We start from the raw sequence: 23,976 nt of genomic DNA on the forward strand, positions 1-23,976 counted from the left end.
GATCTGCAGCAAAGTGCAGTAGAACAAAAATATGGTGTTTTTTGAAAATGAAACCATGGAAACCTATTCTGCTACAACCTCAAAATACAATTATGTACCTAAAAATTAGCATCAAATGGGCACTTTAATACATTTTTAACTTTTAGAATATGAACGTGTATGTAGTTGACAAAATAAAATCTGAACACAAAGTCCACTCAGTGGCTGTTCTGGAACTTTCAATGGTATTACATGATCTTCCTCTGCCTTGTTCTCTGCTGTTTCCAAGATTTAAAAAACTTTATGTTTAAATAATTTTTTTTTTTTTAAATTGCATTTTGAACATCTACCTTCATGTTAAAGTACAAGCTTTACTCCTAAATAACTAATCTAATTAAATTACATCATGCAGTATTGACACAAACAATACATACCTTTTGGCATGATCAAAGAGGTTACAATGAAATGTCATCTTGTATGAGCCTGATACTGTAATCTGACTGAATCGCCATTTAGTTCACTTTCAGTTTGAATTTATTTAAAGAAATCTGAGATGTGGGGCATTGAGTCAGAGGACTGGGAACAAGCTACACACTTATTACTGCAATTGCAATTTCTGCCTGGCAACAGCTGACACAAAACTTTGTCAGGTCAAGTATTCTCAGACAAAAATCGGATAATAGTGTGTCCTAAATTGTTCAATCTTTAATTTTGTACTGAGCTTGCAAACAGTGACAATCACAGGGTAAACTGTGAAAGTTGCAGTATAATATTTTATATGTATACTATGCTTTCATTGTAATCAAGTCTGGAAAATAACATATAGTTGTGGTCCCTGCTGTATTACTGACATGTTGACCCCGGGAAGTCCCCAGACCCTACTTTGATGACCTCTGATGAAGTATGAAGAAACGGTGGTGTTTCATATTTCCGCACTGAGTCCTTGCAGACAGGGAATGTTTTTTGTTTCACATTGCCAGGAAGTGAAACTCTACACCAGATTGGTGGAACAAATGACACCCAAATCACCACACAAGGTATTTTTGTTTTGTATCGTCACCATCTCAAACAGCACTGAGTGGTGTCAGAGACAACTATAATCCGGCAGCAAAGGTAAGAAGAACATTCACTTTATTCTCTATTCTTTTGTCTCAAAGCAATACCTACTGTTGCTTTACTGGTACTTTCAACAAGAATTCAAACATTATTTGGTTAAGAATAATCTTTTAAAAGGGTCTATACTCAAAGCACAAAACATATATTTTGCCAGTTACTCCTTAAGATACATGGTACTTGCGCGGTCAGTGATAACTTTTATCATCTACTGCACTGTTCAAACGCTGCACTGTTCACTGCACTGCTCACCATTGCATACAGTCTACCATAGTATCTTTCCTTATCATGGTCATTGCATCTCTATGAGTGATTTTTATTTTTACTCTTAAGTATGTGTGATATGTGTGTATATGTGTTAATTGTGTTATGGTTGTCTTGCTACTGGATGCCTAAAATTTCCTTCGGGATAAATAAAGTATCTATTTATCTATCTATCTATCTATCTATCTAGCTATCTATCCATCCATCCATCTATCTATCTATCTATCTATCTTAAAAACACCTGCCTAAAAAACCCCAAACAAAACACTCAATTGCTAGATTCTGCTGAGGTACATCCTATTTGTTTTGTGTGATTTGGGTGAATGAGAAAGGAGAAAAGAAAGCAGATGCAGCAGGTATTACTGCAACAATGGCTCTTTAAAACAAATTTCATTTAATTTTACTTTGAGTTAATTCAGTTTTAGATTGTCAATTCAATGATTACTTTTGATACTACATTTAAAGTACATTTTAATTCGGAATACATCTGTACTTTAATTTATGTAACATTTTGAATTTAGATAATAAGTAACTTTTCCGCATTAAAATGTCTGCAGTGAATCTATTGTCTTGTTACTATAACTTGCTACCCTATGTAAGAACTGTTGGAGAATCAAAAACCCCGGTGTTTTGGTAAAACCATAGTTTATATCATGACACATGACACACAACACTTGTTTTTCCCCCACAATGTTTGCTGAGTGTAAAATCTGTGTCCCCACAGCTGGAGTTTTACTTCCTAATGTTAACACCATTATTGGGCAAAGAGTCAGCAGTAGCTCTGATGTAAGAAACTCTGATATTGAAAATGACCTGTGTTTCATTAAATTGAACCAACAGAGAAAGACAGAACATTTGGGAGACAGATTGCCATTTTAGGTCAGACTCCAAAGGTAATGAGTAAATCGTAGTATATTAGCAGTATAGTACAGGAGGAGTCACCATTTTGTTTAATGACTCATTCCACTGTACGCAAATATGTTATGGAAATTTAGCTTCTTTTGAATATGTGGCTCTTCAGTTAAGGTCCTCCCCTCAAGCGACATTTCAAAATATCTACAGGCCACCTAAATATTATGCAACCTTTATTGATGACTTCACTGAACTGCTGTCTATAATCTGTATTAACTTTGATTGTGTAATCATTGCGGGTGATTTTAACATTCATGTTGACAACCCCCAAGACAGAGGGACCAAAGAACTGTGTTGTCTTTTTGAGAACTATGGACTGACTCAGCATGTGACAGAACCCACGCACAATAAGGGGCACACTCTGGACTTGATTGTCTCCAAGGGTCAGAATATTTCCAAGGTTGTGGTGACTGACGTTGCTCTCTCTGATCATTCCTGTGTTTTCTTTAACGGCACTATCTCGGTGCCCAAAAGTGTCCCAACGATGATAATAAGAAAACGGTCAATCACTGAAAACACCAGTGAAACATTTATTCAGATTTTCTCCTCCACATCCGCCCTTTCTGGGGTCTCAGTTACTGAGCTTGTAGATGATTTCAATTGTAAAATTACAAATGTTATCGATGCCATTGCGCCCACTAAGGTCAAAGTTGTCTCAGATGAGAAAAGATCTCAATGGAGAAATGTCCTACTGGTGAGAACAGAAAAAAAGAGTGTTGAAAAGCTGAGCATAAGTGGCAAAAAACAAATCTTCTGGTCCATTATAAAACCTATGAAGAGAGACTTCGCATTTATAATTTGGAACTGAAGAATGCAAGGAGGTCCTTCTTCTCTGCCATTATCTCTAGAAACAATAATAATTCACGTGCTTTGTTTGCTACTGTCGATAGGTTGACAAACCCTCCAGTACCAGTAGCATCTGAACTTTTATCTACCAAAGCCTGTAATGACTTTGCCTCCTTCTTCAAAGACAAAATTCAGAAGATTAGACAAACAGTCAGTGCCTCCATATCAAGTACAGGATATGTGTTGTCACAGTATTCAAGCAAAACTTGTTCCAATATGACAGAATTTCATACGATCAACCATAAAAACCTGGAGGACATTATACAACATCTGAAAACCTCCTCCTGTTGCCTTGATATTCTACCAACGGGTGTTTCTAAAAATGTTTTGAATTGTTTGGCTTCTGATCTTCTACAAATTGTGAACACGTGTTTTCTTTCAGGTATCTTTCCACAGGCCCCGAAAACTGCAGTAATCAAGCCACTCTTAAAAAAAGAACAACCTAGACACATCACCAATGAGCAACTGTAGGAAGATATCAAATCCGTTTTTTAGTAAAATCATTAAAAAAGCGTTTTTTCAACAACTCAACTATTTCTTAGACTTAGACTTAGACTTAGCTTTATTAATCCCTTTGGGATGACTCCCGCAAGGAAATTAAAGTTACCAGCATCCGATACAGCATATGAAGGAGAAAAAATAAGAGTACAATAAACACAAAGTAATACAATGATGCACAGGACAACACACAGTACATGTGGTTACATGAAGGGATTATTTGAGGTGACTAAACAACAGTTTTGATACCTTTCAGTCGGGTTTCCGACCACACCACAGCACTGAGACGGCTCTTGTCAAAGTCTTTAATGACATCCACCTCAACACAGATAGTGGCAAAATTTCAGTCTTAGTATTACTTGATCTCAGTGCTGCATCTAACACGGTTGACCATGACATGTTACTAGACGGATTGGAAAACTGGGCTGGCCTTTCGGGCTCAGTACTAAACTGGTTTGAATCCTACTTGAAGAATTGGGACTACTTTGTGCCAATAGGTAATTATACCTGTAATTATAATATAGCTGAGCATACAAATATGACGTGCGAAGTTCCCCAAGGCTCCATTCTGGGGCCTCTTTCTGTTTATCTACATGCTTCCACTGGCTCAGATTATGAAAAACAACAAAATAAGTTACCATAGTTATGCGGACGACACACAAATTTACATAACCTTATCGTCAGGGGACTATAGTCCAATATAAAAACTGACTAAGTGCATTGAACAAATTAACGGCTGGATGTTCCAAAACTTTCTGAAATTAAAAGGAAAAACTGAGGTGGTTGTTTTTGGAGAATAAGAGGAACAATTAGAAATGTCGGCGCTCAGCTTCAAACAACAATGTTAAAAACAACAGACAAAGCCAGAAATCTGTGTGTAGTCATGGACTCTGAACTGAATTTTAACAGCCACATTAAGACAATTACAAAGTCAGCCTATTATCACCTTAAGAACATATCAAGGGTTAAAGGGTCCTGTTATGTGTCAACAGGATTTGGATAAACTGGTCCATGCTTTCATCTTTAGTAGACCTGACTACTGTAACGGTGTCTTTACAGGTCTCCCTAAAAAATCAATCAGACAGCTGCAGCTGATTCAGAACGCTGCTGCTCGAGTCCTCACTAAGACCAAGAGAGTGGATCACATCACTCCAGTTCTAAAGTTTTTACACTGGCTTCCTGTGCCTCAAAGAATTGATTTCAAAGTACTTTTGCTAGTTTATAAATCACTAAATGGTTTAGGGCCAAAATACATTTCTGATATTCTACTACACTATGAACCACCCAGACCTCTCAGGTCATCTGGGACAGGTCTACTTTCTGTCCCCAGAGTCAGAACTAAACAGGGGGAAGCAGCTTTCAGTTTCTATGCTCCTCATATCTGGAACAAACTCCCAGAAACCTGTAGGTCCGCTGCAACTCTCAGTTCTTTTAAATCAAGGCTGAAGACCTTTCTTTTTGATGTGGCCTTTCTTTAAATGGTTGTTCATTTCTTTAATGTTTAATTTCTTATACTGCACTGTAACCTTTATTCTTGTGTTTTATCTGTTTTTATTTTTTATTTTTAACTGTTTATTCTTGTGTTTAATCTGTTTTTGTTTTTAACTGTTTTTTAACTGTTTTTGTGTATAGTACTTTGAGTTGCCCTGTTGCTGAAATGTACTATACAAATAAAGCCTTGCCTATATTTAAGTAAAACAGTAACTTCCCACTGCAGCTGCTAGACAGAATGTAACCCATCAGACCTGTGCTAGTGTAAGCTGATCCTTTTATGTGACTGAACTTCTGTCTTTGGCCCACAGTTTGACATCCCATCACAATGTCAGATACGGAGACACAGGACGCTCCTGGTTATGATGCGTCCTCTCCACCACCGTTGTACTCCTACGAAGGACAGCAACCTCCACCCTACTCTGCCACCCCGGCATTGTACCCTCCACCCAAAATAGATACAACGTATAAATATCAACCTACCACTGGGTACGTGTCTTTCCGGGACATCATCCCAGAGGCCTCGTCGGACACAACTCCCCTGATAGCCTCATCTTCTTTTAATGACAAGACAGTGAGAAGAGCATTTGTTAGAAAGGTTTGTACAATTTGCTATGGCCACTTTATTCCAACACCAGGATGGGAAATGCGAGACTTGTGCTGCACCATAAAAATAAATTATTTAATTGCGATTATTTTCACTGAAAATAGAAATAGAAAAAAAAAAAATATTCAAATGATATAGTGTGATTTATGCGAGGATCTGTCCCAAACAAAAGCATTTTTCTTCTAGTCTGTAGGAAAGGATTTGTACGCCGGGACTTCTCTGCAGCACAACACTACTTCATTCAGAACAGTTAGACACATATATTGCCTTTAAACCAATATTGCGCCCCCTTGCGATTTGGATACTGCAGAATTAATTGTGCAGGACCTAGTTAAGGCCCTCTCTTGGTCGCGAGAGAAATTTCAGGGATAGCAAGACGATTTGCAGGATTTCTGGAAGGCTAAGTCAGATGTAGTGCATGCTGGAAAGTGTAATCCTACAAGCTCTTGTAATAAACACTTGGCCAAGGAAAATTTTTCAAATCCATAAATACCGCACACAGATCACAGATCAGCTGTTTTACCTGAAAACATTTATATACACCTATAAGATCAGTTGCTGTGCAGAATATTTCGTAATGAGGCTGTTTATTTTTTATAAGCTCTTGTTGTTCATGTTTCCCTGTGCAGGTGTTCAGCATCCTGACTCTCCAGCTGCTGTTCACCTTCAGCGTGGTGTGTGTGTTCACCTTCTCCAGTGTGATCAAAGAAGGGGTGCAGAACAACATGGGGCTCTACCTCAGCTCCGTCATCATCTTCCTCGTAATCGCCATCGCCCTCAGCTGCTGCAAGTCCTTCAGTCGCTGTCACCCCTGGAACATCGTGGGACTGGTGAGTAACAACCACAGGAGCATAAAAACCCAAATATCTAACGGGGGGATTCATTTCACACAATATAGATACAGTAGTCATTAATATTGAAACAAAACATTTTAATAATAGGACAGTTTACCCTGAAAATATGATAAATTGCTTTGTAGTTTAAAAGGAAATATATAAAGGATATGAAACACTTAAGGTCACACAGTCACATCATGGAAAGAGAAGTGAAAGGTTTTGGCCAAGGAGGCAAATTTTATCTCAACTTAATTTACAATTGCGATGCCGGACCAGTACTTTTAAAACGATTCCGATTCCTAAACAGATTCTTGAAAAACTGAAAAATGAATGAAATTAAACTGAAAATTATTTACATTTGACAATATATTAACGTTTTAAAGAACTTAAATATACAATAAGTAAACCTAAGTTACCTAACACACAACAACAATAATTTAACAATATATAAAAGTTACACTATTAACAAGTAACAACAAAATAAATGTTGAGTTGGTATGCTAACCAGAGCCCAGAGGGAAAATCTGGCATTTTAAAAGTAGCCTACTTTTACGGTAGCTAGCTAACGGTAGACTACAGAGAAAGTGATATTTTTATGTACGTTTTGGAATGACAGAGGGAAAATATTTCAGTCAACACATTAAGTGGAACTGAAATGAGGAACCAAAATTTGCGTTCAAATCCGATCCGATTCCTACCGGCTACGTAGGAACCGGTTCCATAGTGGAACCGGGTTTCGATACCCAACCGTACTAAATGTTGCTTAATAAATTTGAGCATAAACTACCCAAGTAGAAGTAAAAGTATTAACTATAATTACTCCAAAACTATGTCTACATAAACAAATATATTATGTATTCCAGTACAGTAAAGACATCAAAGTACTAATGGTAAAACAGTTTGACCTCTTTGTATTTAAATGGGCTCTGACAAACTGGTACATTTTCTATTGTTTCCAAATAAAAACTTCAGTTTCTTCTAACACGCATGCGTGTGCGCATACGGACACACACACACACACACACACACACACACACACACACACACACACTAACACACACACACACAGATTCGTTGTGAGTCATTGAGGTTTTGTTGGCATAGAAAATAAGGACAGGCTCTTCCTGTATAGTGATCATTAAATACACAATGCAGAGGCACACTGCAAGGGCTAGGAGGAGTGTTCACCCAGCAGGGCTTCTGGTAGAAAGAAAAAAAAATGTCTGCACTTAACAAGTTTTTCATTAAGGTCTATAAAAGACTATAATTATTTATTAAAAACAATCTGTCTCTGTTTGGAGCAGTTCAACTTGTAAAGCTACCTATAAAGCAAACTAAGGAAAAAAGGCTTTGTGAGATATTGTTGGCAATGTTCAATACACTGAATGTTGTGCCTCCAGGTTGTGGTCACCCTGAGCTTGTCATACATGGTGGGAACCACCGCCTCCTTCTACAACACCACTGCTGTGGTTATCACCATGGGAGCCACGCTGGCCATTTCTGTCGCAATCATTGCGTTCTCTGCACAGGTCAGACAGCCAGGCTGAGCCAAACAGCTGCCTTTCTAAATACTTCCTGTATACAGACATCATGTTCAGCTTGTTGTAAAAAATATTAAATGTGGGATGTTCAATTTTTTAGGATATAAAACAACTTGGTTTTATAAATGCATTCTTATGTATATTGATAAGCATATCATGTGTGGTCTGTAATATATGTTTGCTGTATTATAAAGAACATTTATTGATTTAAAAATTATGAAAAATGTACTTAAAAGCAGCTGTATAGTATATGCAATATGTGGACAAATTTTGTATTAATGAAATCAATGAATGTACTAATGTGTTGCTGTTATTTACAGACTCGTTATGATTTCACTATTTGCTACGGCATTCTGCTGATTTTGTTTGTGGACATGATCATGTTTGGATTCTTCTGCACCTTCTACTACTCCTACATCACCGATATCGCCTACGGATGTCTGGGTGCTCTGCTTTATTCACTGGTATGGGAAAAAAGAACAATGTATACATATATAATAATACTACTCTCTAAAGGGATTTACAAACAAGACTTATACAGCATTTCCCTGCGTAGTAGAAGGCCAAAAACATCTAATACAGGTTTTTTCTGTGCTTCTGGTCACCTCAGTAGGTTAAACAGTTATATTACTGCTGCTTTTACTTTGACCTGTTTTGCAGGTTCCTAAGCTCTGTGTGGAGTCACATTGCACAGCTCCACTTAAAGGTGCTTTAAGCGATGTTGGGTGATGTTACTTGTTGTTGATGTTAGAAGTATTTTCAAACAAAATGAGACTAGCTTACACCTCCCTCCTCCTCATCCCGTCCCCTCCCTCTCCCTTGTGTGCTTTTGCGCACTAACACCCCCCACAACCCCCACCCCCAAATCCTTCTCGTTGGTTATTGGCTGGAACGCTGGAACACTGTTTTGTGTATGCTTCGTGGTGCAGGTGGGCACAGTTTGTTTTTGTTGGCGTTTGTAGACCCTGGGTTGTATAAAGAGACTGCATTTTTTTACAGTGTGTTTGGGGAACAGGCAGCTAGCGGATAGTGAGGAGATGTTCTTTTACAGTGTGTTCAGGGGAGAGGCAGCTAGCGGATAGCGAGATGTTTCTGTATATGACAACAAATGTAGCTTAAAACACGCGTGATATTGCTTAGAGTACCTTTAATTTAAAATCTTTTTTTCTTTTTTAACATTTGACCTCATGACTTGGCAGTGAAATAAGGCCCTGCACCCCCACACGGGTGCTTTAATTAACAGCTTCAGCAGAGAAAAAGTCATGAAGACCCAGCCTTGAGAAGAGATCTGATCAGGCCAAATAAATGAAACCCCCTGTGAGCAATTAGTTAGCCAAATTAGGGCTTTGAAGGCAACCACGTCTAAGTGAGTGCAGTGGTCAACAAGCCAGAAAGTGGGTGTAATAACTAAGATAAAACAGGATTTCTTTGGAATTCATCCAATCTCACACACAAAGCTATTTCTAAGTTTTAAGTGAAATCATCAATCTGTAAGCAACAATAATAAAGGGTGACTGAGCAAAAAAGACATAAATTATCCATCAAGAGGAATAAGCGGTCAGAGAAGATACTTCATTAAATATGCTGTATAATATGTATATTAAACCTTTTTACAGCAGGCTTGTCATATTAGAAAAAGCACAGGTGTAACTTAAAACATCAACGATCTATTCAGGTTGTGGCTAGAAAGGATAAAGCTACAACAGGAAGCAAATCTTTTTAATACTGTCACCCAGGACGTGGCTGGGTTAGCTCTATTGGTAGAGCAGGCGCCCATAGAGGTTTACTTCTTGAAACAGCGGACGCGGGTTCTACTCCAACCTGCGTCCCATTGCTGCATGTCATACCCCTTCTCTCTCCCCTTTCATGTTGTCAGTTGTCCTGTGGAATTAAAGGCTTAAAATGCCCCCCCCAAAAAAATGTGTGTTTGCTTCTCCAGAGAGTTTTAATACAAAACAATGATATATTTCCTAAACTCAACTAGTCGTTTTGGTTACCTAAACTTAGTTACTTACTTTTTCTCAGCTAAACGCTGTATCCCTTCTATCCTTTGAGTATTAAGCCATGACAGTGTGGCAGCGAGCCAGCATCTAAAAGGAATTCCATCATTCATTTGAGTTAGACTAGGGCTGAACAATGAATCGTTTTCAAATCAAAATCGAGATTTGAAAGAATGTGATTAGCTAATCGTGAAGACAGCGATTAATCTAATGTGCGATAGTTAGTTGAATGTTAGTTTAACATTTTTATTCCTCTTTTGATTATTTTTACTGTTTTTAAATGTTTTTTGCATTTATCCTGTTTTTTCACAAGATAAATGCTGGAACATTGTTACATATCACAGATTGTTTTTTATTGGAATACCGGTAGTTTTTGTGAAATCATTACAACTTTAGCTTTGTGATAAATAATCTGTGTTTGACTGTTTAATGTTCCATGCTTGTTAAAATAAAATATCTATGTTCCCATCCTTGCATAATAATATAGATCAGTTTTGAGTGTCTCATGTTATAATGCTCCGTAACATGTTGTATCTGTTACACAGTGAATATTGAACCCAATTGAGCCCTAATTCAGACCTACCTTTCCTAATGTGACATGCTACAATTTCTTCTATACTTTACTAATAGTTTATCTGGTACTGGCTCACCCTGTCCTAACTCTTCCTCCTCCTCTCCCTCCCTTCAGTTCCTGATGGTCGACTGTCAGCTGATGATGGGAATGATGAGCTACCGTCTGGATCCAGAGGAATACATCAACGCTGCTCTCATGCTCTACCTGGACATTGTTCTCATCTTCCTCTACCTGCTGGGGAGGAGGTGAAACTGTATACACTAAATATGTTTACACACATACACACACAGACCGACACTCCAAACTGTACCAGCAATGAAAATGTACTTTATTATTATGTATATACTGCAGCTCCTGTTTTAAGTAACAATGAAGGAATGATTATCAGTCTTTTTACAGAATCTTGTCTTTGTCTAAGTTTTAAATAAACTGAAATTAATAACAAAAAAATTTACGATATTTGTTGTTTGTTGTCAGTGCATTTTCCCCCATACAAACATTTAAGCCGACAATTATCAAAACAAACAAAAGCATTCTGTTTCTGTTTTTCTGAGCATTAATAAGACTTGTTCAGCAAAATGTAGGTAATTATTTAGTATAAATGTCCACGTCAAAACTGCTTAAAGAACTTCCAAATCATTTTGTTATGTAATTAAATCCAGACGCTGATAATCCAATAGATCCATAAAGCCATTTGTGTTTCATACAGCAGCAAAACAGAGACCAAAAAGCAATACAATACACTTACATACAATACAACGATATGAAGATCTACAAACCATGGACAAAAAGTAGTGCAAAATGTTCTGCATCTTTTCTAATTTTACACAGATTTTTCCTAATTTTAGGATCTCACACTTCCATCAATGTTCAGATATTTTTTCACAGGGCCCAAACATCATTTTCTAACTCAAAAAGAACAGAGATGCAATATTGTCCAACAAGAGAAAACCCACTGAGGAAACAAGTCAAAGCAGTTATGTCGGTGTTCTTTCACCAACCGTTTAAACCCCAATGATATTAGATATGACAAAGAAAAGCAGCAATAACGTTTTGGCATTCACTGACAAAATTACATATTCTTGCAGCTCTACATCACCAAGAAAGTAAAGATGTCTGTTAACCACCCACCCAGAATCATGAGTATTTGGGTTTAACATCCCTTTCCCCAAGAACCAGAATCTAACGGCATACAAAGAATGACTAGGTAAAACATAATCCCTACTTTGTAAAGAGCAAATGGACCAAAACCTCCAGATTTTACACATCTATACTGTTTGTAACGGCCTCACCACAGTGAAGAGTAGTTGAACTTGACCCGCAGCAGGTACCTCATGCGAGTCTGGGCAGGGTTGTAAACGATGAACTCGTTGTACAGGAGGGAGTAACAGTTGTTTTTACCCACCCCCGTCTTCACACCCGGCCCCATCGACACGGTCACACCATCCCTGAGAAAGAGAGAGAGAAGAATACAAATGTGAAGTTTTATTCAAGGACATATAAGTACAAATTGCTTTCTCTTTCCCACACTTCTTCTTTCAAAGAGTTAGTTTCAGTTTGTGCCAGCAGCACAATATGAAAATCAACTTGCAGAGATGAACTGAAACCAGTTGTTGCCAGGAAATCTAATCAAAAAAGTATAAATCTTAGAAATTGGTTGGTAGCAATATGAAGTCATAGATAGAGCTGCAACTAACAATTTTTTTTATTATCAATAAAGCCGACACAAAGTTGAATCAATTAATAGAGAAAATCTCTATTAATTGATTCAACTTTGGGTCCACAAAATGGTGAAAAGAAAATCTGATTTGTTGTCTTCAAATATTCTGTTTTGTGCGACCGTTGGTCCAAATCCAAGAGATATCTAGTTCACAATCATAGAAGACAAAGGAAACCATTAAACATTAGGAGAAGCTGGAACCAGAAGATTTTGGCATTATTGCTTTAAGAAACGATTGATTGTCCGAGACTACTTTCCTACCAATTGATTAATTGTTGCAGTTCTTTTGTACAGTAGATAATGGGCTGCAACTTACAATTATTTTTAATATAAATTAATCAGCAAACATTTGGTCTATAACACATCAGAAAACAATGAAAGTGCCCACACAACACAAGCAGATGTCACCAAAAGTCTCGTTTTGTGTGACCAACATCACACTCAACTGCACAAACAAGAAAAGAAGCAAATTCTCACATTTGAGAACATAGAACAACAAAATGTTATTTTTGCTTTTAAAAATATGACGGAAAAATCAAAACAGTTGCCCATTAATTGTATTTCTAAATGTTGACAAACCGGAAAAAGGAGCTCTGATAAGTAAAGTCTATGATTTTATACATACATATTCCACTTTTATATTGTTTCTAATTCAATCATTGTCTAATGGACTAATCACTGCAGCGCTAGCTAAAACATTTTAAAAAACTGCATTCTCTATTAAGGCTGATCCGACTTGGATTTGAAGGATGGCACTAGATGAAATAAGCAATGTTGCATGCTCAGATAACTGCTCTGTAATTTAAAACAGTTGTTTTTCCGACTGAGAAATCCACAGAGAGAAGAGGCACCAGAGCGGCAGAGAAGGCAGAACTAATGGGAGACAAACAGGGTCGGTCCATCAGAGGATGAGTCACTAGAGACACCAGAGTAAACAAACTTCAGCATTTTCTATTCTGACTTCTATTTATGTGGTTCTAATCCAAACGGCCTTTGTTTGGAGTAAAACCATTTCACTGTTTTTGTAGCGTTTAAATTAAAATGAACCCTAAGAAATTAGAAATGACATTATTTCACAAATAGCATGAGTATGATGGTTGTTAAATCAACTGTAAACAAGTTAAAATATAAATCTCAGAGTAGCAGTTAAAGAAAGAAGTCTTCAAAGAGATTCTTCATGGGCTACTTTTTGTAATGTTTTTATATTATATTTTTATTGAAATGTAGTATATTTACTTATATTTATACTGTATATACCTATATAGTAGACTTTACTAATGTAATTAACAAACTCCCCCTTTCACAAAATGTAATGATTTTGTTGTGTACCAGAAACCACAATTAAATCAATGTGTGTTTAGTATGAAATGTATGAGAGTAATGAGACTAACAGAGTGACAGAGTTTTTGGGGTCAGGTCCGGTCTGTCCAAGGCCCTTGGTGCTGTGTTTCCCAGGAGGCAGATTGTTGGCCTCGTAGTCGGCATCCAGCAGCTCGTTGCTGTCTCCCAGAGCGACCTGCGACCACACACACAGACACGAGGCATGGACCCTGAAACAGTTCTCCATCACATCTAGGGCTGGATACCCAATCCAATACTGAGTGTCCAAAATTGCACGGTCATTCAAAACCAAATGTTAATACACCTTAGGAGTAAATCTTATAAGAGTCAGTGAGCCAATAAGCACGCAGCATGTTTATACCAAGATCTAATTATGCTGCCGATCGGCTGTCTTAAGTCAAAGCCGAAAAATGTATAAAAAGATTTTGTGCCGTAGTGTTGTAATTTCTTTTTGTAAAAAAGGCTTTATAAAATTGGTATAGAAAAAAGTATCGTTTAGGAACGGGTATCGAAGTCACGGTACTGGTATCAGTATCAAAAAATGTTGAACGTTACCCAGAGCTGGCTTCATTGTCAAATATTGACACAATTTGCTTAGGATGTGATGTGCACTACCATCTCACTGACTGTCCACATAAAATGGTGAATCAGCTCACCTCACACAGCAGCAGCAGTCCAACGTTGTTGTTCTGATTGGTAAAGCAGTAGTTGCCACTCTTTGATGACATGTCGGCAAAGTAGATACCTTTTCCAAACTACATAACAGAGAATCAGGGAGATTATTATCACTGGAATAGGAAATATGGTGCTGTATTAAAATGTAGAATAGTTAACAGTTTAATTCCAAAACGTTAAGCACAATCATCATCTGTTGAATAATATAGCTTTCTATTAAATATGGCGTGGGGTGGGTCTTAGACCTCGCATCAATGTACAATATCATCCATACATAACAACCAGATAATGTATTTAATAGATGCCAAAATGCATTTTATGGTATCTATTGATTTAATTATTTTTATGTATGACCTTGTTTTTGTTACTAAAGCAGAGGACTGGGGTTTGAGACAAACATTAAGTGAAAAACGGTATCTGCAGTTATCTTTCTGTCCTACCATGTAACCAGTGACGGGAGCTTCAGGTGGGGCCACCCGGAGCCCCTGACTGAGGATACCAACATAGTTAGTCAGGCGGGAACCGTGCCACAACAGAGTCCTGGAAAACAGACGGACGCACACATACAGAGTGGGCTATATGAAATCAACATATGGAAATTTGTAGCAACACAGATTGCAAAACAGCACAGCACATAGGGTATGCCATCTGAGGCAACTTGAACCAGTAATGGTGTTTATCAAAGCCTACAGGTGTATTGACAAGTTATCCAAACACTAAGCCCACTCACCTGTTGTGCATCTGTGAGAGGAAGTTGTTACTCTCCCCGTCTCTGTCCACTGAGAAGATGTCAAGCACAGTCATGGTGTAGTCCCGATGGGTGGGAGCGTGGGTAGACTGTAGATACTTTTCTATCACCTTTACACAGAGAAGAGAAAGGTTTAGAAGGAAACAACACTGGCTACATAAACCATCTTCAGGTTATTGCAGCTTAAGTGTCATTTGGTTTACTATTTCGGTCTGACCAATTAGTAACCAATTCTTTTGTAAAAGTTTGCACCCACAGGATGATTCAAATCCTAAAACGTCTTGTGGCTGCAGTGCATTTAGGTCTGTTAGGGGCGCTGTCAGTGACAAATTGCGTCCTTCTGCTCTTACTACAGTGGATCCCTCCCTGTATGACAGTTTAAAGTTGCTAGAAAAATAATATTATTGCGATTTTAAACATATTGCGATATTCTGCAATATGTTGCAATTTATTAACTTTATTCCAACTCCATATTAAGGAAAACTTCTAAGGTCAACATCTGTTTTATCTAAAAAGATTAATTTCTCTGTTTGTTCATCTCACTTCAATTTTTATAGTCCAGTCCATCTAGTGGACTGAAAAAGCAATTCATTTGATTATTATAGTACTAAAAAGTTTAATTACCATGTGCAATGTATATGATAAAAGATAGATACTTAAATTTCACTAAAGTACAGTATATTTAAGACTAGATTTTTCTAGATAATGCTAAGTTTAAAGTAACAGCTCAACATTTTATATGTGGAATATATTTGTTGCCTTGGGTGATTTGATCTTATTGGGACAATTTGACTGACCAAGAACAAGTAGATTTCTATTAATTTGGTTTGGGAATACTAAACTAACCATGACTGCACTAAGTGCACCTTGCACAATATTTGCATTCAGTTATCTACAGCTTCATCAATAGTTAAACAGTTGTACATTTTTATTCCCAACTTGTATAAATTAAATTATTTGTTCTTATATTGTATCCTGTTATTTCAGGTATATTCTGTGTGTCTGATAGGTTGCTGCTGCAACACTGGGATTTCCCATTTTTTGTATCAATAAAAATCTATCTATCTATCTATCTATCTATCTATCTATCTATCTATCTATCTAACAAAAATCCTTGCACCCATAACTCCTGGCTTTTTTGATTTGACTGTTATGGTACAGTTTCAGTGACTTGGTTAAATAATGAATGCACCACATACATCTTGCATCTATGAACATAACAGCATTGTATTAGTCCAGGCTACTAAATCTTGACCTTTATCAATATAACTGAAAAACACCAACCGTGTACTCATGGCTGCTGGAGGCCAGAGGCTCCATTTGGCACCGGAGGGAGCTGTACTGTCTGTCCAGAGGATGTTCGTCACTGTCTTCACTGTATTGAACCATTTTCACTGCTATCTGAATGTCACTCAGAGCCTAAATATATAGATAGATAGTATATTATAGTATGGATGACAGATTCAAGTGAAAACTTAAACAGAATTATTGTAGACCAATTTGATTAATTTACAATCTCTCACTAAATGAAGAACCTCTTTACCTCCAACAGTGCAATTTTTTCCTTCAACTCATCTTCTGTACGAATGATTGGAGGAGTTTTCAACCTGGAGAATATCATCTTTTAGTCAGAGAAAGACAGATCAATGCAACATATTTCCCTGTCATCATTTTGACATTCATTTCTCAACAGCATTAGGATATCTCTGCGACTGCACAGCTACATAATTGTAGGGCTGGGACGATATGCTTTTGTCCCAATTCCATTCTTTCACCATACATGGCCGCTGATGGGATTTGTATTGCGATTTTCCTTTAATGCGATTCTAGAAGTATTGCAATTCGATAAATAATACACTTCTAAAGATAATTCATCATGTGACATTTGTAAAAACTAATTGTTTTCTAAGAAGAATGCACTTCACATGTCAGTCAGTCAGTCTGACATTTATTTAATTTATAACGTAGAACATAGCATGGATTTTCTCTATTTTCTTCTTTCGGTATATTTTGCTGGAAACGGATATGATGTAGTCGCTGTCAGTGGTACCGTATTAACAGAATACTTAGGTAAACCATTGGTAATTTTTTTTTTTTAAATAAATAGATAAATCCATTCTGGGGGAAAGAATCGGTTCTTTTCCCACCCCTAACACATTTCCTACCCAAAGTCATGAGGGATACGGGTGTAGAACTGGTTGCATGCTTCCAGCAGCTCGCGACTGCTGCTCTTCTTCTTCAAACAGTTCTCAATTTTCTTCAGTGCCGTGTAGCCTGCACGAATCTGCTCTGAGGTCAGCTTGCCTACAGGTGGAAAGAAAAAAACTGAATTTGAAATATGAAACGCAACAATCACAATTAAAGAAAAAAAAAAAAAACTGGACATTTGTTTGTCACCAGATGAATCTACTCAGAAGGAGTCTGGCGAAAACAATGACTTTGAAAACTTGTTTTGTTCCATCTTTAGATCACATAGCAGCATCTTGAATATTTTTTTAAATTCTAAATGTGCACTATAAAGAATTAGAAGAAAGTAGAATTCTAGGAATATTATGAGATATGGAGAAAATCAAATATCCCAATATTTTTGACCAAATACCTCGACAACAATATTGCAACAATATTGTGAGTTGACAATTGGTGCTTTCACAATACATTTACACAATGAGATTTAAGATAAATAATCATTGGTAATGTGAATATAATGACTAAGTGGGTAAAGGCAAATAATAAAACAGCTAAAACAGTCTGGTAAGTTCAGAAAAGTACACCGACGTACTGTAATTAAGCCTTTAAAACCAGGAAAACCCTGATTTCATATCACGATATTACGATATCCAAAATCTAAGACGATACTTTAGTCTCATATCACCATATCAATTGATATCAATATATTGCCCAGCCCTTGTTGAAATTATAACAGAATAAATTCCATTCCATTTCTGTTGTGATTTTGATTCTGTCAAACTGACCGAGAGGTGCTTTCCGGGTGTCAAACTTCATCTCCAGCACACACTCCTCCATGGCCTTGAGGTCGCAGATTAGCTCCAGGAGCGACTGGAGCCTAACATCCAGCTTGGAGGGCCTTTTTTTGGGTGCAGCATCCACTTCTGTTGGGCTCTTCTCCTGCTGTGAAATAAATCAGTAGACATATTGACAGAAGATATTGAGGAGATACATATGTTGTTGGTTCTTGGCCTTTTTTCCTTGCCTTTTCATTGGTGCTGTAGTCCACGAACACCATGTCATATTTTCCAGCTACTTTCTCAAAATTTGCTCGGTGTTCCCACTCATTCTTGGTCTTGTCTAAAAACCTGAGGCAAAACAAACACGTTTTTTAGGAGTTTCACACAATCTGGAAATATTTTTGCTAAGTACACAATCTTACTTTTTCTTGAAGACATCTTTAGCTTTTAGCAGGTCTACACCACAGGCTGTCAGACTGCTTTGACCCACTTTCCCCACTAAAAAAGACCAAAATATATTTAATGAGGTAGTTTACATGACTGCAGGCTTTTGTTGATTTCCTGCATAAATACAAAAAAATAGTCATGCCCAAGAATCATGGGCACATTAACTCACCTCTGCCCCATCTCATCCACACACTGTAAGCCTTGGAGTTGTCATCTTCCAAAAGCTGGATCAGGTAGTATTTGTTGTTGTTAAATTGAAGATTTGTCTGCAAGATAAGACAGCAAGCCTAAAAAACAGTTCATTTGAAAAATGGAAATTCAAATTATATAATTTTAAAGCCTTCGTAAGATTTTGTTTTTTGATTTTGATATCATGTGAGAAACAGCATCAGAGCTCCATTATTAGCTATGCAGAGTCCCACACACAAATGCAAATATATTTTGTTCCAATTCGTCAGTACCTGAAACTGTGGTTACTAACAGTGATTACTGTCATTATCTTATTATTGATTTCATTATCTAATAATCTATTCACAAGTACTATTTTTGGTGCATTATAGAGCACTATGGAAATAAAAACTTCAGCTTTTGAATAAGAAAGACTTCCAGCTTTGAGTGTAAGACCTTACATTTTAGGATATCTGTTTTGATTCAGTAGGCAGATCCTTTTGATTTTTTGAATTCAAATTGAATGTTATCACATATTTTACCTGATTTAGCATCACGTCGTAAACATCATTTCCTTCATTGTAAACATGTGCCTGAAAGAGAAATGAAACAGTTACTAATGTAAGGGCACTCCACTTGATTCATTGAAAACATTTTGTTCCTGTAAACATCAAATTTCTTTTTATACTGTTTATTAAGACAACAATCATTTGAGAAAGTATTTTATAAAACACAAGTGTAAAAGCTTTTTTACATGTAAAAAAACAAGGACATTGCAGGACAAAGATGTAAAATGCTATGTAAGCACTACAGATAAACAAGAAACAAAAACAATACTGATTTTAGGATTGCATGTAACAATTATTCTCATTATAGATTAAGTTGACAATTAGTTATTGCCCATTACAACTACCAAGAATCCAAAGTGACATCCTGAAACTGCTTGATATGTTCGGCCACGAGTCCAGGAAAAGGACAGATTTTATTTACTGTTACATATGACAAAAAGCAACTTCATTCATAAGAAGCTGCAACCAGCAAATTTGACATTTGAAAATCATTAAAATAATGAATTAATTATGAAAATAGTTGCAGATGTATTATTTTTCTATTGCCTAATCATTTCTGCTCTACCTGTTTGTGCTAATTTGGCTGTTTTATTAAAGAAATATGTTTGATTACTAATTTTGAACATGGAAATACATTTTTTAATCATTTACAATCATTTTGAAAGATTTGTTTGCCGAGTATTTTGTTTTTGTTGGTTATCTTGCTTGTACTGAAAAGTAAATATTCCTATTTAGCTTTTTATTTGTTTTTAAAATGTTTTTGTTTTTAAAATAAACTTAATCAAATCAAAATTAAATGACAATATGACAATATTTACAAATTCATAGACTATTAGGCATTTTTCTTATGTAACAGTGATAGCACTGATGAAATGTTAATTTCCAAGAACCAAACTCATCCTGAGTAACTTACATTAAACATTATTACTGTTAGTAAATATCAATAACCACAGTGTTATTTTCTTATCTCTATATGGCCTATTTACTGTGTAAATGACTGTTTGCTAGACCTGCACACACAAATGGATTTCTAAGAAGTTGCTCTGGGTACAACAATCATTTAAAAGATTTAAACTTAAATTCTGGTTTGATTTAAGGTCACAGATTAAATTAAACAGTAACACACACTCATGTCTCCTACAGGTGTCCAACCACAAGCATGAGCCATGTGATTTGGGAGTTTCATATCTCGTGGACTGAGCAGATACTGTACCTTTCCGAGTTTGGCTTTACATTCAACGTCCACTGGAGCTTTTCCCTTCATGACAACCGTCCTCACAACCTCTGTTAACAGCCAAAGATCAGAGATAAAACCATAAATGTGGTCAACTGACATTTAATATGAAGTTTGGGTAACACCATGTCCTTTTAACCTGTATATATTTCAAAATAACAAAAACCACCTGATGATGTTGCCATAGTTACTGCGCTTTGTGGGTCATGTGACCAGTTGCTCAACAACTTGGAAATTCTATTGCACTCTCTTTGGTATTACATTGACAACATAACACGATAAAATCCACCTTACCTTCACTTTTTATTTCTTCTTTGGGCATTTTTTCAGTTGTTGTCTGACTCTTGCTCTGCCCTCTCTTCCTCTTAGCTGCAGGCTGCTTTTCCGACTCCTCCTCTTCCTCTTTAACCTGAACCGGCCTCTCATTCTGAGCAGTCAATTCAGCAGCGTCATTCATACTTTCTGAGGAAAAGTATTTAAATAACTTCAGGAATTCTGATTTTTTTTTTAAACAAAAAACTAAACTAAAGAAAAACCATAAAGACTTTATATAACACTTCTACTAACTAGTAACTACTACATAAAGACAGTATTTGGAACCGCCTACTACATACTACCGTGGAACAGTGTACAGTATGTAGTACCTACTCCATACTGCATTAATATGCAGTATGAACATTTATTTGCAGAATGTGCTCATATTATGCTCTTTTTCAGGTTCATAATTGTATTTAGAGGTTGTCATAGAATAGGTTTACATGGTTTAATTAAAAAAAAAATTTTTTTTCTTGTACCGCATGTTTCTGCAGCTCTTCTTTTCACCCTGTGTGTTGAGCTCTCTGTTTTAGCGACAGCGTGAGACAACTCACTTCTGTTCCATCTTTGTTGGGAGTTGCACATGTGCAGTAGCTAGGTAAGGACTACTAGCCAGTCAGAAGCAGAGTATGAGGTTGTGCCCCGCTAGCAGCTAGGCGAGCATTATAACGCGTGTTACAAAGTGATGCATGTTTGTCTCTGAAGTGAAGGCTGGACAATAATAGAGCTGTTTGTGAACAGTGTTTTCTGTTGGAGATGGTAAGTCCCTTTTTGGGGGGGGGGGGCATTTAGCTAGTAGCTAGTAGTACCAGCATTTAGCTAGTAGATTGGACCCTGCTTTAAACTAGCTCTTAAAACACTAGAATAAAAACAAAAACAAACTCATACAACTATTGCAATTGAAAAATACAATTCATTAAGCTTTGATTTTTTTTTGGATTTATTAAAAATGTTTGTTTACTTTATAAGATTGACAAAAATGACCGGCCACTTTTAGTGTTTTTCCCCATTAAATTGCACCATTGACGTTTTATTAAAGGCTTTTATAAAGAGTTTTAAGCCTGGATCCAAGCCAACCAGCTGTGAGATGAGTCATGACCATAAAACATTACATTTGGCTCAAACATTTCCATGTTAACAGTTGTTACACTTAGAATTGTGGGTAGTGTAGTACTTCTCCCACTCCATTACATTGCAAATAAAACTTTTTTTTTCATAAAGCAAGGTTGATTTGATAGAGACGTGTGGCTTCTACAGATGCAGAAACCTTCGCTTCACAACTCTGAGTTCATGGTCAGTCTACCTTGGATGGTTCAGACATGGTTCAGACAGTCTGATAATCTAAATCCTTACGGAAAATGAATGGGATTTTTGGTTCAAGAACCCCACTGTTGAGCTCTATTGTAGCTAGTTTCAAAAACGCCATAAGTGCTAACTAAATGCTGTAAATCGAATCAAAACAACGGGATATAGGAGTTGGATTTGTTGTTTGTTGTTGGCTACAAGACACCATAAGAAAACTATAAGACACAGAGAAAACAACATAAAATTAAAAGAAAAAATTCAAGCGGAGGGGATGACAGAAATTAAACAACAGATGACTTTACGCACACTCAAATACCTGGTTTTACTGTCTGAGAGCGAATCTTCCTCTTGTACTTGGTGACAGGATTTATCTGGACCATCTTCTTCAGGTCGACTTCGTAGGGCGTCCCAGGGCCCAGAGACAGAGTGACAGATGTTTTCCCTGACGAGACGGCTGAGTCCAACAAGGCGCAGGCTGAAGGTGAGTATGGTTCCCACTGATCTTCATCTCCTTTCCACTGCCACACTGATCACACATAGAGAGAGTCAAGTTGTGGATACTTTATTACCAATGTAAAGCAGTTCTGGTGACTCTACTCAATATTTTCACAGTTTAAAGTCAAAGGTTAAAGTCTTAGCCAGCTGGGAGTTGGCAACAAACATTTTCAATTTATTGTATGATTCAAAGTCCAACTGCATCAATTTGAAAAGTTATGAATTGATTAGGTTAATAAACATGACAATTCTTCTTTTCATTGAAATACTGACGACAGTTGGCTCAACATTTCTGTTTCTCTGCCTTCTATCCCTAGATTATTTTTTAGAAACAAAGGAACAGTTAGCACTGGTAGTGCATTTTATGATATTGCTGACTTAATTTATATGGCTCTTTTTTATATCTAAAATCGAAAAAAAATGTAGGGAGTCCCATTACTGAAATTAAATCCGGCATTTAATATGGATATATTTTGAAGAGGTCCTTGCGGAACAAATGGAATACAAATTGCTAAACAAACAATAAAGTTGAATCAACACCACTCCAAAACAAAACTGAACATTACAAACTTTAGGATTTATTGGAGAGCTGTTGAATTACAACGTTACTGCAACACTTCTAACCATTAGTACATTATCAACTGGCAACTGGATGCATGTGGGATATTCATAAACATATTACATTTCTCTCATCTCCTTCGTATTGTCTTTACTGCATGGACTGCTTTATGCAATTGCTATTATCTGTGTTTTTTTGTTTGTAGGCCACATTTTGCTTAGCTGTAAATTAGCCGTAGAGGCTAAAGCTGCTTCTTTTACTGTACAGTTAATTAAGGGGGACTGTCCACGACATTATAAACTAATAAACTACCTTTAGGTCTGTGGTGGGTATGATGGCTGACAGTGGTTTTACTGGACCATAAATACATAACATGTATTCCCCTGCTCTCTTCTGTCCATGATATACAGGCTATGGTCCAGACATGTCCTCAACTGTCGTCGATAACGTTCCAGCAGCTAACGTTATCCTGTCAAGCTAACCTTCCTGGATAACAAGCACCAACCTGTTTTTGACTGGACTTCTTTAGTTTCTTGTGCACTCTGACTTTTGCTTCTTGAACTTCTTGTGCGCCTCATGGTGGTTTATGAAAAATAAAAAGCTAGTAGTAAGTAGGTACAGTAAATGTAGTAACAGACACAACAAAGAAGGCGCGGAAAACTTTCCCTGCACAGTTTCCTAGCCGGTGGCCCGGTGCCGCTAAAGATCGTTTAGTATCTCGAGGAATCCCTCCATGGCTAAACCCTGAACCATTTCTGTTACCATGGCAACAC

General features: G+C 36.9%; 2 protein-coding genes across 5 annotated transcripts; one reads left to right on the plus strand and one right to left on the minus strand.

Moving 5' to 3' along the window:
- Window positions 1-907: 907 nt before the first annotated feature.
- si:ch211-284o19.8 (protein lifeguard 1) lies at window positions 908-11,062 on the plus strand. The gene is made up of 6 exons (XM_032532542.1): window positions 908-1,092; window positions 5,415-5,701; window positions 6,340-6,540; window positions 7,947-8,075; window positions 8,408-8,551; window positions 10,776-11,062. Exons 2-6 carry the CDS (start codon window positions 5,432-5,434, stop codon window positions 10,908-10,910), a joined length of 879 nt encoding a protein of 292 aa, XP_032388433.1. The 5' UTR covers window positions 908-1,092; window positions 5,415-5,431; the 3' UTR covers window positions 10,911-11,062.
- On the minus strand, window positions 8,097-23,976 carry parp2 (poly (ADP-ribose) polymerase 2). Of its 4 annotated transcripts, XR_004334501.1 has the most exons (18): window positions 23,709-23,976; window positions 22,466-22,675; window positions 20,824-20,991; window positions 20,509-20,579; window positions 19,269-19,319; window positions 18,728-18,824; window positions 18,534-18,609; window positions 18,347-18,459; window positions 18,118-18,273; window positions 17,311-17,449; window positions 16,689-16,752; window positions 16,430-16,564; window positions 15,128-15,255; window positions 14,838-14,937; window positions 14,379-14,477; window positions 13,773-13,897; window positions 11,730-12,109; window positions 8,097-8,106 (listed from the first exon to the last, which is right to left on the minus strand). XR_004334501.1 is itself a non-coding variant. In XM_032532539.1 (17 exons), exons 1-17 carry the CDS (start codon window positions 23,779-23,781, stop codon window positions 11,950-11,952), a joined length of 1,953 nt encoding a protein of 650 aa, XP_032388430.1. In that variant the 5' UTR covers window positions 23,782-23,976; the 3' UTR covers window positions 10,971-11,949. The 4 variants fall into 4 exon arrangements, 3 of the variants coding, with proteins under 3 accessions (XP_032388430.1, XP_032388429.1, XP_032388428.1); XM_032532539.1 differs by lacking the exon at window positions 8,097-8,106 and having other exon boundaries at window positions 10,971-12,109; window positions 18,118-18,271; window positions 18,357-18,459; XM_032532538.1 differs by lacking the exon at window positions 8,097-8,106 and having other exon boundaries at window positions 10,971-12,109; window positions 18,118-18,274; window positions 18,357-18,459.

The sequence above is a fragment of the Etheostoma spectabile genome, chromosome 12 (assembly GCF_008692095.1).
Source record: "Etheostoma spectabile isolate EspeVRDwgs_2016 chromosome 12, UIUC_Espe_1.0, whole genome shotgun sequence".
Lineage (NCBI taxonomy): Eukaryota > Metazoa > Chordata > Actinopteri > Perciformes > Percidae > Etheostoma > Etheostoma spectabile.